At 36.7% G+C, this 17,718-nt stretch overlaps 1 protein-coding gene across 5 annotated transcripts in view; it reads left to right on the top strand.

The window, feature by feature from the left end:
• Positions 1-17,718, top strand: part of LOC121314365 (catenin delta-2-like) — a 300,617-nt gene that overhangs the window by 150,396 nt on the left and 132,503 nt on the right. For 3 of the 5 annotated variants that reach the window (XM_041247532.1, XM_041247533.1, XM_041247534.1), the window contains 4 exons: positions 1,558-2,104; positions 3,731-3,922; positions 14,300-14,552; positions 17,289-17,345. In XM_041247532.1, the coding sequence (XP_041103466.1) occupies positions 1,558-2,104; positions 3,731-3,922; positions 14,300-14,552; positions 17,289-17,345 (1,049 nt within the window). The remainder of the gene's footprint in view (positions 1-1,557; positions 2,105-3,730; positions 3,923-14,299; positions 14,553-17,288; positions 17,346-17,718) is intronic. The other 2 variants (XM_041247536.1, XM_041247535.1) reach the window with 2 other exon arrangements.

Below are 17,718 nucleotides of genomic sequence, written 5' to 3' on the forward strand. Positions count from 1 at the left end.
CTGTTCTCTGAGCACACATTCTAAATGCTGTTCTCTGAGCACACATTCTAAATGCTGATCTCTGAGCACACATTCTAAATACTGTTCTCTGAGCACACATTCTAAATACTGTTCTTGAGCACACATTCTAAATACTGTTCTCTGAGCACACATTCTAAATGCTGATCTCTGAGCACACATTCTAAATGCTCTTCTCTGAGCACACATTCTAAATGCTGTTCTCTAAGCACACATTCTAAATGCTGTTCTCTGAGCACACATTCTAAATGCTCTTCTCTGAGCACACATTCTAAATGCTGTTCTCTGAGCACACATTCTAAATGCTGTTCTCTGAGCACACATTCTAAATGCTGTTCTCTGAGCACACATTCTAAATGCTGTTCTCTGAGCACACATTCTAAATGCTGTTCTCTGAGCACACATTCTAAATGCTGTTCTCTGAGCACACATTCTAAATGCTGTTCTCTGAGCACACATTCTAAATGCTGTTCTCTGAGCACACATTCTAAATGCTGTTCTCTGAGCACACATTCTAAATGCTGTTCTCTGAGCACACATTCTAAATGCTGTTCTCTGAGCACACATTCTAAATGCTGATCTCTGAGCACACATTCTAAATGCTGTTCTCTGAGCACACATTCTAAATGCTGTTCTCTGAGCACACATTCTAAATGCTGTTCTCTGAGCACACATTCTAAATGCTGTTCTCTGAGCACACATTCTAAATGCTGTTCTCTGAGCACACATTCTAAATGCTGTTCTCTGAGCACACATTCTAAATGCTGTTCTCTGAGCACACATTCTAAATGCTGTTCTCTGAGCACACATTCTAAATGCTGTTCTCTGAGCACACATTCTATGCTTCACTTGTTCACAGAGTCTCAGAAGAATTTTTACATTTTTTTAAGCATCCAACAAAGGATGAAAAAAAAAGCTACACATTATTAAAAACAACTGGTTTATGATCCTGGGTTTATCGGCATGTGTAGCAGAATAAAATGTACCAGTAAACAAATAGAAATTAATTTCTGGAGAAAAAAAATCAAGGATCGCCTTAAACTCACACAGTCAAACCCTCAAATTACAGGCACAAACATTGTCACTAGGGAGAGCAGTCAATTTGAAGCCAGCTACAAGATCTTGCAAAGGTGTTTATACTATTTTTTTTTTTTTTTTATTTCTGCACACTGGGAGTGTGACATAGTTGCTCTTGCTTTTCCTGTGTGTGGATAGATGTGTGACTATAGGGGATTCCTGCTGTACAAACCCTGTAAGTGCTGATTATTTTCCCACTGCAGGGGTCTGATTTCGAGATTTTCTTTGTTTGTTTGTTAAGGCAGTAAAGATAAATCTAAAAATAAAAAACATTTTTAGCACACATTTGGCTTGTTACGTATCACCTTCAAGACTTGCAGCATCCAGGGATGGTGGACTTTATTTTTCAACCTTGAAGACACTTTTGTAGTTATAATATGGTTTTGAATAAAACATGGATAAGATTTTATTTTTCTAGAGGTCTCTTTATTTATTGATGTATTTCTTTATTTATTTGCTCAGGTCACATCCAGTCGTGTAGCCCATTTAGCTGCATCTGATCCTTCTCAGTCCCAGTCGAGAGAGTCCTTTGTGCCAAGCCATGGGAGTGCCTTCCACTTGCCTGACTCTCAGCACACCTCCACTTACTACTCCAGCTCCACCCTGCCAGCACAGCGTGTGAGCTCCCCGCTGTCCATGCTCCAGGTAGGATCGAACAAGCTTCAGCGTGTCGGCTCGACTTCAGAGAACTCTGGCTACTGCACCACCCAACGGGTCTCTTCTCCCAAGCAGTCCCCCAGCCGACTGGCCAAGTCCTACAGCACCAGCTCTCCCATTAACCTTGTGGTGTCTTCATCTGGGCTCTCCTCCTCTCCCGTCCGGGTCGCCTCACCACCAGGTGTCCAGGCCGGCTTGTCATGTTCCTCGCCAATTCACCAGATCAGCTCCACAGTGGGCAATTACGCCACGCTGTCCCCAACGAAGCGGCTGTTGCACACCTCTGATCAGTACAAGCACTCCCATGACCTGTACACCACAGCCACCCTGCAGAGACCTGGCAGTCTAGCAGGTAAATTTATTCAAATTAATTGTTTTACTGTTTTTTCATCAATTCTTCTGTTATTGGAGCCAGAAAATGTATTTTGTAGATTTCTGAAAAACGCTTCTGAAAAATGTGTTGATTTTTTTTTTGCCTTTTGCTTTAGGGGTTTTAAGTGGAGTTCTAAAAGCTATAAACAAAATGGAAACAAAAATAAGTATTCAATTATATTTACATTTATGTTTTAAAACAGAAAATAGACATTTCCCAATAATTAAATGTATTTTTATTAAAAGAACTTTAATTATTAAACAATCTGTGATTTTTTTTTTCTTCAGGATATTTTATGATGGATGACTAATTTAATATGCCAATAAACATAAGACCATCTGTTATTATTTTGTATGAACCATGTTTTTTTTTTTTGTATTTATGTAGAAAGTGGCATTAGGGATTAATATATGGTATACTTCATTTGGCCTGAGCTGATTTGGTAGTGCTTTCCAACTAATCATGTCATGTGGAGGATCCAGTTTAGAACTAGACAGTCCTAGACATTTATAATGTGGAAGTTGAGATTCTCTGCGATGGACTGGCATCCCGTCTAGGGTGTAGTCCTGCCTTGCGCCCTGTGCCTGCCAGGTTAGGCTCCGGCTCACTGTGACCCTGTAAAAAGAAAATTAAGAGGTTAATGATAATGGATGGATGGAAGTTGATATTCTGTTCAGTGTTTTGGCTCTTAGCTTGTTTTGTTAGTAATTTATTTTGAATTATTATAATTATTGATTTAGATTTCCTTTGAAGCTGTTCATTTCATTTAGGTGTTCACATTTTCTCCTCATCTTTTATGTGTAAGTAAATTCACACAGGCATTATGCATGCTACTGTAGACCAAGAACTATAGATTATAGATTAGAAATCAGATTAGAAAATAATTACGCTATTTAATTAACATCTTTTGTATATGTTATACTTGTGTTTTTAGCATTGTATGTCTTGGTGAGCAATACATTGACATTTATTTATCATTTTAAGCCTGTAGAAAGACACATGAGATACAGGATTCTGATGCCAAGTTTACTACTTACTCAATACCTGCATAACTTCAAAATCAACAGTCAAAGGCATTCCTGGGTTAATATTTGGATGGGTGCTTATTCTCCAGCCAGCTTCATTCCATAACACTGATAGAGGTGTTTAGGCTTTTCACAGTCCTGGGCCATAGACAACCAGATTTCTCAACCAATTTGTAACAAAATTAAGTCTCTATTGGGCTTGTTCAGCATTTACTTATTCCTGAAGAGAGGTTTTGAAAGAGAGGCAGACAGCTGGCCAATGCTGATAAGGTGATTAAGAAGGGCTGCATCTTAAGGTTCTTATTGTCTGTAAATTAAGGGAATTGCATTTCTCCCGAAGCTAAATCAAGTAAAGTTCCATGGGGGAATTTATATTTTTTCTATTACTCTTAACCACATAGCTCTAAACCTGTAGCATCTAGAAAAAAAATTAAAAATACTCTAATCTTCTTTCCACTTTTTTTTCTGCAAGGGACGCTGTTGCTGATTTAGGTGCATTTTGAAAGAAGGATCCTGTTGAACACATTGCTTTAATCAAAGTTCAAGTATTATGAAATTAAGCTAAAGCTATTTCCTACAGGATCTCGGGGGTCATATAGCAGCCAGCATAGCCACTTAGGCTCTGAGCTTCGCACTCTACAGTCGCCAGAGCATCATATTGACCCCATCTATGAGGACAGGGTCTACCAGAAGCACCCTATGAGGAGTCTCAGTCAAAGTCAAGGGGATCCGCTGCAGCCTGGGCACACTGGCACTTATCGCACCAGTACAGGTAAACCTTGACAGGGTGAATTAACTCCCCTCTTGTCAAATTCCATTACAAACTATGATGCCTGAGCCAATAGGAGTAATATCATACATGCATCAACATCTTGGGTCAGTATCAGTAATATTGACACCTGTGATCTTCAGTGTCATCATCATCACTGCTGCTTTCTAAACAACAGCAGTAAACCTAAAGCTGCAGAAGGCTTTTGAAAATAGTTTGCACGGAGTTAGACTGCACATTAAATGAACAACAAATTTCATAACAATATCAAAAGTTTTGAGGAGCACCATTGACAGTACTGACTATTGTACATTGTCTATTCCATAGACAGTATAGCGCCTACAAAATATGGCATTTTTATGTCTGAGTTACGCCTAAAAAAAAAAACTATGTAAATGTGAATTGGCTTTTTCTTGATTGTGATTAGCAATAATCAAGCAGCAGTCACAGTGGGCGTCTGTTTACTTAAGATTGTCCCCATTTTGCTAAACTGGCGCTGTCTGTACTGGTTAGTTAGAATTAGAAACACAAAAACTAATAACAGATTAACTGTCCAATAAGGATCCAATTTAATTTGTTTATGTAAACCAAATAAAGTGCCTTCTAAGTCATATGCAAAGAATGAAGAAATGTAATGTGAGTTCATCATATTAAAATGCTATGTCCAATCAAATGTTCGGTACATATACATGTGTAAGATCGGACTTTGATTTTCATCCTGAAATCAACCTAGCTGAAAGAATCGAGAAGGATATTGTACTGCTCTAAGGCTGTTGTAAAAAGGAGATGCCAGCACAGCCAAGGAAAAGGGATGGGGCCAACAGAGACCTGAGAAGCCCTTTTAAGATGAGTCTCACAGGACCACTGGAACAGTGAATTTAAATAAAACAGATGTGAAGTCTTAGAATTAAAGATGAAATAAATCCAGTGTTGGGGGTGCCTCAAGTTCAGGTTTCATTAAAAGCACAATCAAGCCATGGTCCCTATTTAAAACGGCGTCCGTAAAGCATGTTCATTTTTAAAGAAAAATATGATTCCTGGGTAAACTGTTTAGTACATTCCTACATACAAGCAATATTGCGTTAGAAACAAGACCTTATGGGTCAATGCAGCGTACCAGTGACAGTCCACATCAAGAAAATACGACCAATCTGTACTAACTTAATCCTGATTGCAGCTTACCAAACCGATGATCCGGTAATTGGGTTAACTGATTGGAACAAGTTAGGTGATAATGAGGACTACAGCCATGGCCAAAAGTGTTGTATCACCCTACTGAATTAACAAATTTTGCTTCATAAAGTCGAATGAAACCTGCTGAGTAATAATATGTTAATATATTCAGTAACATACAGCTTTATAGTTTTCTGTATACTTAACCAAAAACTGAGAAAAACTGGGACATTTCAAAATCTAACGTGAAATAATGTACTACTGTTATGCCTTCCAGTAGACTTTTGCCATATCATTTTGTAGTTTGTTTGATTACATGATGTTAAATACAAAATCTGAATTATGTTCATATAGTATTATTATTATTATTATTATTATTATTATTATTATTATTATTATTATTGTCTCCATCCCAAAATTCTAGGTGATGCTATAGCTGTATAATCTGATTTGGGAATTCAGTGTCAGATAAATATGTACAAAAAGAAATATCTATTTTTATTACATCAGTGTAATTCACACAAACATTTTTAAGTACAAATAAATCTAATTTCATTTTTGTGCACAGGCAGATCATACTTGCATTTTAAGCTGCCAACCTTTGCTGCATATTCACAGAGCAGTTTAGTTGTGTGATAATGGACCATTAATTTTTTATAGTTAAAGCATATTAGGGCCTATGTATTGTAGCAAACAAGCAGCATGTCTCCCCGTCCCAGCATGCCCTCTGGCGGCAGCCAGACCCTTCATTAGCATGCAGCAGGAACTGCAGGCTGGGACCTAATTAGCATATGGCCGGGGTGTGGCATGCTGGGATCGAGCGATTGGATTTTCTATCGGCTCTGAAGGACAAGTGGACTGTTCTGTTCCCCTTTTCGGACATTAACCCTTGAGTTATTGTTACCCCTTGTGTGTACCACTGTTCTGTCGTGTCTGGTAAGTGTGATGTGTTATCGTGTAGTGTGTGTTAGTCCTTTGGTGTGACCCCCCTATCTCTCCCCACTGTGTGTTGAATATGTCTTAACCTATGTTATGCTTTGCAGCAGAATTGGTTGGATGAATAAAACTTGATTGATTTAACTCTGGTGAATTTGTCATCAGTTCCAGGTAGAATGCACTTCAGATCTACTAATCATTTCAGGGGAAAAATCCAAGTGTACTAAATTAGTCTTATCCTTCACAATACTGAGTTAATCCACTTTTACAGGATCATCACAAATCTGATTTGGTACTCTGCAATTGACCCTTTTAGTTTACACGTTTGTTTACATTCCCTAAAGGCAGTTGCGTGTACACAAAGCTTCATCCCTCTTGTCCGTTAGTCTCTCTGAATAGATGATATGTAGCTTTGGAAAATAAAATCAAAATATAGAAAATGGTGATTGTGTTTTCTTTGAAATTGAAACATGTCCATAATAATAATAATGATAATAATAATAATAATAATAAAAATAAGTAGAGTTGCCAGCAACTTTATGTCTTCCAGTACCAGTAACAGTATCAAACACTTTAGCAAATAGTGCAGAATGCGATTTTTACATAGTAACCATCACCCTACCTGCACTCTATAATGAGTTATAAGCCAGATTTACATTTGACCTTTGAGAGTTTAAAGGTCACGGGCAATAACATTTTTTTTATAGAGCATACATGGGTTATGTATGTGTTCCATAGTTATTAGCCAGTTTTGTATGTTGATGATGTTATCCAACGTGGCAGTCATGTTTCTTATTGTAGTAACTTCCATTGAACAACGTTTAAACACAACCACACTAGGATCATGTGTGCCAATTTTTGTTTCCATTGGACTTGTGGTTTCAGAGAGGAAGGTTTTTGGAAGCCAGTTTTGTATGTTGTTGATGTCATCCAACATGCCGCCATTTATTTTTTATTTTTATTGTTGTAACTTCCCTTGAACAACATTTAAAGACAATAGGATCATGTGTGCCAATTTTTGGTTCAATCGGACTAGCGCTTTGGGAGAAGGTCTTTGTAGTTTGTGATTATAACGTCTGTACTGTGCAGCCGCCATACCACGCAACATACCAGCTTCTTACGAACACCAGTTAATCTTGGACTATCCCTCAACAAGTATACCAACTTTCAGCACTCTGCAATAAGTGATATGGGGTTTAAAAGTGTAAAAATGTAACATATGTGCACTTCGCAGTGATTGTTTTGGTCACTGAATATTTGCTTTTTCACTTGTACTTGCTTCAAAAGAGGGCTCTTTAATTTTTGTGTTGCTTTTTATTAAAAACTAATAGAAAAGGATTCTGCAAAAGGTTCCTTAAATAAAGATTATAGTGCCAATACTTGTATTTGTAAATTCTTTAGTTTGCTACATTTTACCAAAATGTTGTTTACACCTTGTGTTTTTGGTAACCACAAACACCTTCTATGATAGAACGCTAATACCCTATACTTTTGGGAATGTTTTAGGTAACCTAGCAACAGTTAATGCCATGGGATTGTTTCAGAGAAACATCCATTTAAAAAAAAGCTTCTCCAAAGCAAGAAGGATTCATTAAGTATGAAGGTTTTTCCTAAGGCTCCTCTGCAACACTATTTTCTTGAATGTGAATTATCTTATCAATCCATATGCCACAATAATAAAGGTACCACTGAAAAGTACTTACAACTGCAGTTTCTTAACAATTTAAAAATGACAAAGTGTGTAATCACACTGCTAGATATAATAGTGTTGGTGTAATAATTGATCAATATCTGAATTAACGGCTTAGTTCATTCTGTTTATTTTATTAAGCCTGTCATGCATTGACGTTTTCGAAGTAGCTTTACATCAAAATCCCAAGCTACCCTATTTCAGAAGACGTTTTAATACAGAACTCCTTCAAATTTAAGGCACTTTTTAAACCAATTTTTTTCATCTCAAAAATGGTTTGCGGCTTAAGTTCGAGTACAGCATGGTTATGTGAGTATTAAAATTGCCAATGAAAGATGTGACAGACTGAATACACAAACAGCAACGTGACTGACTGGCAGTTGAAGGGTTCCGTAGTAGTCATAGTAGTAAACAAAGCAAGCTTTTGCACAGCACATGCCTGTGTAGTTATGGCCGTGGTGCAGTAGCCTCGAACTGGCGCTACTGCGTTCTTAAACAGGGCTCTATGGGCACGCCAGTCCAGCCAATCAGGACCTCCCTATCAGCTCAGCTCCGTGCAAGCCTTCCAGCCTTCCTGAGGAATTTGAAACTTTTACAATTCCAGTGTTTCGTCAGTAGGCTCAGTTCTAATCAGATCCCCATATTTTTCTACTTGCCAAGCAATACCACAGTTCACAAAAAGGGAGAATAACATGTGAATAATCACAACTGAAAATGAGAAGCAGCGCATGACTGTGATGTTCTGTGTGACAGCAGATGACTGAAAACTGCCTCCATACGTCATTTTCTAATATGAGTAAATTCGTCTTTGTAAGTGCGTCTTTATTTTATTTTTATTTTTTCCTCAAGTTGAAGGTGGGAAATGTGCGCTGCGTCTTAAATTCGAGGGCGTCTTAAATTCGAAGGAATACGATATGCATTGTAATTTAGAATACTCTATTACAATGCACTAAGGAGGTATAATAGTGCAAAATGACCTAAATTTTAAATTTCTTACATACATGTCCAAGTCAAGATGAGAAATTACTGTAATGGAAATCAGAGCATTTAGATTCTTTTCCTCCAAGGGCAGCGTTACCCACTGTTGAGAAAAGCTAATTGGACATTCAAGGTGGACAAAAAATGATTGGATAAACTGCAGGCCTCAATTCCCTTGTGTTTTTTTTTTTGCTGCATTCACTTTTTATGTTCATTAATTTTCATTGCGCACAAACGGAAAGCTACTGTCGCTAAGAGCAATTCTCTTATGAAATATTGGGAATGAATTCCTTTGAGACCAAAAAAGAATCAGATATAGAACTTTCATTGAGAGTCAAGTAGGGCCAAGGCCAGCTAAAAGAATAGCAATCTACAACTAACTAGGTAACTGTATAGATTTTAGAATATAACACAAACCATGTGTGGAACACACCCTGTGTATAATGTGAATGACTGTATCCCTTGTTACATCTATTGTATGTTGTGCACCTCTTGCATACTAGCACCATCGTATCCCATATAGAATACAATTGCCCGACTATACTGCACACAACACACTAAAAGTCTTGACATTCCTGAAAGAGTACTAATTAACTGACGACATAACGGCGTTGTTTTTCCTGACCTCAGTGAGGTTAGAAAGTGGTGCATCTATAGTATGAACTGATCTACTGAGTATCTGTTTTCTTGGCATGGTTTCTTTGTCCGTTTTGTTCAGTCTTTAGAGATCTCTTGAGCTCTGTTTCATAAATAAAATCTGAACTCCTACGATTCTCACTTACATGTTGTTTCACACAAGTTGCTTATACAGTAACTGTAAACTGCCTTGGAAAAATACACCTGTTTTTCTTTAAGAACCACTTTAATTCAACTCAAGTTTAATTTGCCCAGTCATAGGAGGAAAACCGACTGCAAGGTCCCCCAGTTGCCATAAGCTTTTAAATGCAGAGAAAACTCAAGCAAGAGAGAACAAACATGTAATGCAATGACATAAAACAGATCTGACATCCAAGAACTGGAATGTACTCATTAATCTCATTTACATTATGCAACCAGGTTTTATCTGACCTCAGTTTTAATTAACAGATTTACTGATATAGATTTTTCAGTTCTTTCACATCTGTTGCCTGTAATGTCTTTTTTAATGCATTGCATTTCATTTCATTTTCTGCATCAGTCTATGAATGCATTTAACATGGCTCAAGATTCTGTTGATTACATCGCAGGTCACTATAAGCCAGGTGTCCTAAATAGAATATGTCTTCAAAGGACACACATTTTGGGTTGGTTGTTTCCGGAAGGCTGTATTCAGAATGTAAACACAGATGTGACATAACAATTGAGGAGTTTCCAGATGAGTTAAAACCTGAAGGAATAACGTCTGTCATTGATGGAAATATAAATGGAATTGGATTGACTGTGCTGGTTGGAGTTCTGCATCGTTGTTACTTAAAAATGATCAAAACTGACTTTGGCATCTGTAACGGGGGACTTGCTACAATGCATGAAGCTAATGTTGATGATGACGTGGATGCACATTCGCTGCGTGTTTGACAGGAGACCAAGACTGTTGGGATTGACATGCCCCGCAGTAGAGCTGGTTTATTTACATACAGAAACCACATGGCAGCAGCAGTGCTCTGACCCCTATGGCTTTAAAGCAGCCTTGATATGTGTAACCAGGAGTCTTTTCTTCCTGACGCTGTGCTGCACCACGCCTACCTGCTGATTAGGCGTTCACAGCTGGCAACCGCACACACGCTGCTCGTTCCCGCAACTAAATACAGCAGACAGGCTGCTTCACAGAGCGTCAGGTTCCCCACTAAAACCAATCCCATTCTCATTTGTACAATTACAACAATCAGATTTATAATAATCACAGAAGCCCCCTTCTTATGTGCATGGCCCCAACCCTACTACAGCATCACTCTGTCTTTAATTATTCATTGTTTTCAGTATTAGTTTGTTGCTGTCCTAAATATATCTGACCTTCAGATCATTTAGGACTCACGCTAGCAAATTCTAGTAAGTGTTCATACATTGCAGAAAGGGCATTACCTTAATTTGCTTCTGACATTTTGAAATGAGGGGCTAAATGCCCAAAAGTGCTCATTAAAGTTTTTACTGTTCATGTCTGACATTTTATTTACTGTGACTTACAGAAGTAAGTAATTTGGCATTGGAGCCAAACAATCATTCCATGAAAACATGCCCTTAAAGAGACCCCCTTCTTAAACAAGGGAGCAGTTCATTCTCTATACGCACTCAGTACTGTACTTGACTCTTATTTTGAAATTATCTGTACATGTACTCAGCTTCAAATTTATAAAACTGCATGTTGATTTTATAAATGCCATCCACGGTGTTGATACCAGACATATTTAATTAATAACCTACCGGGATGAGAAAGTGTTCAAATGCTTGGGTGATTTCAGACTCTTCTTTTGTTTCTCTGTAAATTAGGTTCTAGTCCTAAAAAATGCACTGCGGTAGTAGAGATTTTAGAAAACATATCTGCCCCAAATTCTGACCTTTCACACTTCTTTGTAATTCTAATCAAATCCTTAGACCAAAACTACATTAATCCACTGCATCATGTAGACCAGAGGTTCGCTGGTCTCAGTTGAATAACTATATCCTTACTGAACTGATACTTTGCTTAATTAGACCCTTTTACTTGTTTTCAGCTCTTAAACAGTTGCATATTTAAAGTTAGCTATAGCATTTTATAAGTAACTTTAACTCTGCAACTGTTTCAGAGCTGAAAACAGTTAAACAGGTCTAATTAGGAAATTATCAGTTCAATTAAGGATCTAGTTAACTAATTGAGAGCTCAGTTGGAATGAAAACCAGCAGACAGAGGGGGTCCCTAGGACTAGGGTTGGGAACCACTGATGTACACAAACTCCCCCTAAAGTTTTTGTATGGGACTGGCAAAGCAACAAGGGTGATGAATTAAGGCTCTGTCACAGTTAAAAGAGCAGTTTACTAACTCTGTTTGTAGTATACATTTATTTATGTGCATATCTACAAGAAAAAATGCAATATAGGTGCTCCCTGCCAGGTTATCCATCTTGTCATTGGGTTTGCTGAGGGCAGTTCCTTTTATTGCAAGAGGAGTATTGGCTGCAAATCAATGACACTGAGTGATGGTGATTGAGAATACCTCCATATTTCTATTTTGAAGATTTGCAGATTTATTAAACTATAATCTTTCTCGTTATTTATTTATTTATTTATTTTTTTTTACAAAATATTTAGTCGTTTGATTAAATCAGAAATGTAATAGGCCCATATTGCACTAAAATTGTTGACAAATGAGTAGTTTATTATTGCAATTTGTTTTGCTTTTGTTCACCCAATGGGTCAGTGGTGCTTCTGTTTTTATATCCATAGGTTCAGTATAACAAACACACAATTTATAGCACTTACACAATCACCAGTCAACAGTGAGTGCTCCGGGTGCAAGTGGTGTTGTGAATATGATAGTGCTTAACAGTGGTGCAGTGCAGTCCGGAGTTGATGCTGGCTTATCAGCTTACCCTAAATGATTTTTGTTTTTTGTGCTATACACCACTGTACTGAGGGCAAATTCAAGAGCCGCAAACTCATTTTCTTTGTGATGTAAATCTAAACCTGGAACTGAAAGGATGGTACATTAACTCCTTGCGCCTCCAGGCCCCCCAAAAAGTTGACTTCCTATCTCCTGCAAATCTGTACCTTCTTCAAAGCAAATTTGCTGTCAACAGGGAAGATAAATCCTCTGTTTTGGTAAAGTGTACAATCACCTAGGAAACCAGAGCTGAACACTGGTTCCCATAATCTTTGGGGTGGGGGTGGAGGAGTTGCTTACACGCTGAGACACTCTTCTGAGCAACATGGGAAGATGAGAAAGGAATTTCAAAGCAGTGGAGAAAAAAGTTAATTTATTAATGTTGAGCTATTGACTGCTTATACTTTAGGAAAGATACAGTTCAGATGCAGGGAAGATATTAAAATGACATTAAAACAAAAAATTGCCATTTATTTAATTTTTTTAAATATATATTAACTATATATATATATATATATATATAGCCCAATCTTAACATTACTGAACATTTTGTAGATTTAAATCCTTATGGTTATTATTAACGCTATAGTTTCATTTTAATGTTTGTTAGCATGTGTGCTGTGTACATTATTATGAATATATGAGTAAACTGAAGGAAGTTAATGATTTTAAAAAGGTATTCCCTAATGAATTGTTATGTGTACTGGATTATTACGAAGGTCATTATTTTGAGCAGTAGTATATTCAGGTATCCTTGGCACATTTTGCTGTTGCCTGCAGTTTTTCTTTTTATTACATTTCTGTGTTCATGCATATTGGCATTACGTATAGAACAATGAAATATATATTTTTAACACCATGGAGAAAAATAGAAACACTAATATTAAGACGATATCTAGGTATAGGGTGCATCAAGTACATGAGGTGATAGCAGTCCTCAATCTGAGACAGTGTCAAGGATTTCATACTAGTGACTGCACACTAGACTCACCCGCTAGTTACTGTAGTTCTTGTTTTTTGGTTAAAAATAAAAATCAGTTAAGTGTTGCTTCTACAATAGCTGTAGCTATTGTAATTTGTCAGTAGAAGCCAGGTTTATACTGTATCGTTTAAATATCAAAAGTGGAACATGACTTTTACCCTATTAGATTTATGTGACAACAAATAATAAATTGGCAGCATTATTAAATAAGGTTTTAAATATTTCCATTGTGGTTTAAAGTGGAAAGATGTTCTTATTCAACAGCCTCTGGCTATATATCAGACGTCCACCTGCAACTCTAAGTCACTCATTTAAAACAATTATTCTTAATTGCTGTAAATTATGGTGTTTTAACTAGGTAAGGTGAAAGAGCAAAAAGTGGGAATCATTTACCTGTAATATCATATCACGCTGCTGCCTCCCCCAAGATACTGGCCCAGTGTGCAGCTTTATGTAATTGTATGCATCAGATTTTCAGCTTCACTTTTAGCCTGGCTTCAGTGAAAAAAATTATGCTACCCTAAATTAAAGGGGGTTTAGCCAACTGGTTTATGCGAGGAAGGATACGCTTGTTTTACTCGGCCATCAAATAATTAAAGCCTTATTTATATTTTTCACTAAGGCTCAAATATTTCAGTCGAAGTCAGATGCCCACCCACCATAGCATCACTTCATTCCTCTTATCTGTATAATTATCAAAACCATTATCTGTTCATTGAACTGTTTGCTCTTCAAGTGTGATATGAATGTGAATGGAGCCTTCAACAATAGTCTTATTTAGTCTAAAATACAGTTTATATGGATGGAGAACACGACACATTCCAACCAAAAAACTCCTGCCAGAAACAATTTGATGTGATGTGTTATTGTTGGTAGGTTACTCTGGTTAGTAAGAGAAAGTAACTTAGTTACTGATTTTTGTTTTTTAAATGCATAAACTGACTGCTTTTGCAACTCTCGACCCCCTTTTTTTGGTGTATGTCTGTTTGTGCCTTTGCCTAGACCTAGTAAACCAGTTCTGTGAACAAGTCCTGAATGTTTTGCTTTGTCCCTTCTTTCCTGTCGTAGCCCCATCTTCCCCTGGTGTTGACTCCGTACCCTTGCAGCGTACAGGCAGCCAGCAAGGTCCCCAGAACGCCATGGGAACTTATCAGAGAGCCAGCTATGCAGCAGGCCCGGCCTCCAATTACGCAGACCCCTACCGCACTCTTCAGTATTGTCCTTCCGTGGATTCACCGTACAGCAAATCTGGGCCAGCCATCCCACCGGAGGGGACCTTGGCAAGGTCACCTTCCATTGACAGCATTCAAAAGGATCCCAGGTGGGTGACACCCTATTTATACACTGTTTGGCATGAGGTAGTCTGCAATCATCTCTCTTTAAACATGAAACAGATTACTTTTTAGCCCTTTTTTTCGCTCATAACTTTGATACAGACTTTAATTTCATAAATAATACAGTCGCTCTATTATATATGTTTTTTTTTTTTTTTTTTTTAAATAAGACCTAAAGGTGCCGCAGTTTTAAAGTGGTATTTGGTACTTGGTATTTGAGTATAGCTGCAATATAATTTTCATATTCAGTTATTTGAATATACATTACAGTATACCAAATACTCTACCCAATATATTATGTCATATTTGTTGCTTGATCGGCAATATTGGAAATTATGTGAACAATTCATCCATGAGAATCCTTGGGGACCATTTAAATGATGTAAAGGTAGCTGTTGCAGAAAGCCTAAACCATCAAATAATTAGCCCTTCTGTAGATTTTTATTTTAGTGTTTTTGATTTATTTTTCACATTTTATTTTTAAGACACATTTTCAAGCATATATAAATAATTAGCTTCTTTGGCTGAATTTACTTATAACAGTCATTCAGCAGAGCACATGGTGTCAGAGCAAGCTATGGTGTAAATAGTGGGCTTAGCAAATGTTGACAGACTCTATTTTGTGTGTAGGCGCAGTAGTGAATTGACAACCTACCATTTGTTTGGTAGGTTCAAGGGGATTACAGAAGATACAAAGTCTTGAAATGCAATTAAAATATTTTAAATCTGGTTGTTTTAATTTCCATGATAAACAAAAGGTTGTTAAACATTAATATACAGTTCAATTTATTTTAAAGACATTAATGTAAGAGAACTGTGTATACAACTCATTGATAACACAAGGAAGACAAATGTAGGAAAGTAAATCAAGGCAATTATTTGTAATTAAAAAGTTGATTTAATTGTATGAGACTAAGCAGCTCAGTAACTAATCTGATAATAAAATTAGAAATGGTGGCTGGAGGAGAGCTGGAATTGTTTGCTTATTTTATTTCCTGTACTTTATTTTAATTAACGGCATTTACATTACATCCTACATAAGGACAACCAGTGGCCATGTCTAAGTGATTTCCAAGCAGCACACTTAACAGACTGCAACAGAAGGAGAGCTGTCATTGACTTAAAGAGTAACTAGTGGGGTTACGAACAATATAACGTTGCACGTCCCCACGTGGTGCTACAGCTGTTTAAATAACGTACCTGTAATTGTTATTTTCATTGTTAACATCCTGATAACTTTTTACACTTATAACTTTAAAGAATATTGCCCACATTGTCAAACAGGTAACACAGCAATAACGATCTCTGTTGTGGTACGGAACAGAAAAGCCAGAGCACTTGTTGTTATGTTTTTTTCCTGCAGTGATTTAGAGGACAGATCTCAAACCCCAGTGCACTAGAGTGGACATTTTGAGAAGAGCTTTGAAACAGGCTTTAAAGTTATAAGTGTTGGAAGTTTTCAGGATTTTAACAATGAAAAGAAAAATTACAGGTACGCTATTTAAGCAGTTGCAGCAACACGTGGGGACATATAACACTATATTTTTCGGAGCCCTGCTACTCACATTTTAGCACTAAACACTGTCTTTCCCCAAATAGACAGGATCTTGTTTACAAACTTAAACTGGAGAATGTTTAGTTAGAGTATGGTTATTGATATATCTACAAACTGTAAGACACAACACATGTATTGGGCTGTATTCATAAATCATTTTAAAAAAGTAGGACGCTGCAGTTTCATACTGTACTTTTTCTTAAGTTCAGATGTTTCATAAATATAGCCCAGTATCCATATTATTTTGCATGCACGTTATGCTAAACAAGTAAGGCTAGATTCTCAAAGCTTTTTACTCCTAATTGTCATTAGGATGATTTTTTTTTTTTTTTTTCAGAGGTCAAAGGGTTCCACCAATAAAGTAACCAAAATAACTATGACATTTCATTTAGGACCTAGTTATAAGTTGTTTTCTACACAGGCATAAAAAATGGACACCATACATTTTCACGATAGGACTAGAATCAATAGTCCAATTTGGATACACATTTGTACAGTTACAGAGTTAGATACAAACTTGGTTTATATTGCATTAGAAGGAAACCTTTGAAAAGGAACTAGGTCATGACAGCCACCGAAAGTAGTTTCTTACAGCTTGTTTTGGATAAAACTTTGTGTAAATACACAACTGGAATTTTCTAGGATATCCATTAAATGGAAGTAGCTCATTGCCACCGTCTTCTGTAACACACAGTGCAGGTGCTATGACAGCATTGTCTGTGTAAGATAATGGCTAAGATATCAGAGTCTAGTTAGTTTTATAATTGTAATTGGTGTTTTTTCCTATTTTTAGAAACAACGTTCTAATAACAATTTGGAGTAAAATATTTTTAAGAGTCATGCCTGTGAAGTTTACAGGAATACTAAGGGGGAGATTCAATAAAAAATAAATAAAAAATACAGCTTTTCTATGGTGCCATTCAACCAAACTTAGCGCTTGGCGCTTTTGCTTCTTCAGAGATCTGTTTGGGGGGTGTTCTCTTATGACTGGATGCTTGATTGATTAGCGCCATAAAATGAAAATAACAAGGATCTTAAATGGGTGCAATATTTTTTTTTTTTTTATCCAGTCTACCCCTCAGAGTATTTTAACAGAACACACCTTTTTAAATGTGAAACTCCTTCATGCCAGCCACCTACCTTTTTCTCTCTACCTGTCTCTTGATAGGTACAGCCGTGAATTCCTTGTCTGGAATCAAAATCAAGCCGAGCAAAGAATCACAAAGTAATCAAATGTTTATTTACATTTTATACCTGATTAAATCCTCATATTTAAAAAATATTTAGCATTATTATTATTCACCTTTACCCCATTATAAGGACATGTAATCCTATTATTAAAACTCTTGGTTGGTTGTTCATACAGTAGTTGTTCATGCAGTAGTTTACAGTGAATGGACATATTCTATGACACAGTATATAGAAGCATGAAAGGAATTGCTCTTTGACATGAATTGTTGAATCAATTGTTTTATTAAAGGGGTAATAACCAAAGACTTAAAAAAAAAAACAGACCTGTATTGTTGTGCTGTTCATTCTAACTTTATTTTCTCTTTGATTTAGAGAATGTTATTTTATTATTATTATTATTATTATTA

The sequence above is a fragment of the Polyodon spathula genome, chromosome 4, assembly GCF_017654505.1.
Source record: "Polyodon spathula isolate WHYD16114869_AA chromosome 4, ASM1765450v1, whole genome shotgun sequence".
In the NCBI taxonomy this organism is placed as follows: domain Eukaryota; kingdom Metazoa; phylum Chordata; class Actinopteri; order Acipenseriformes; family Polyodontidae; genus Polyodon; species Polyodon spathula.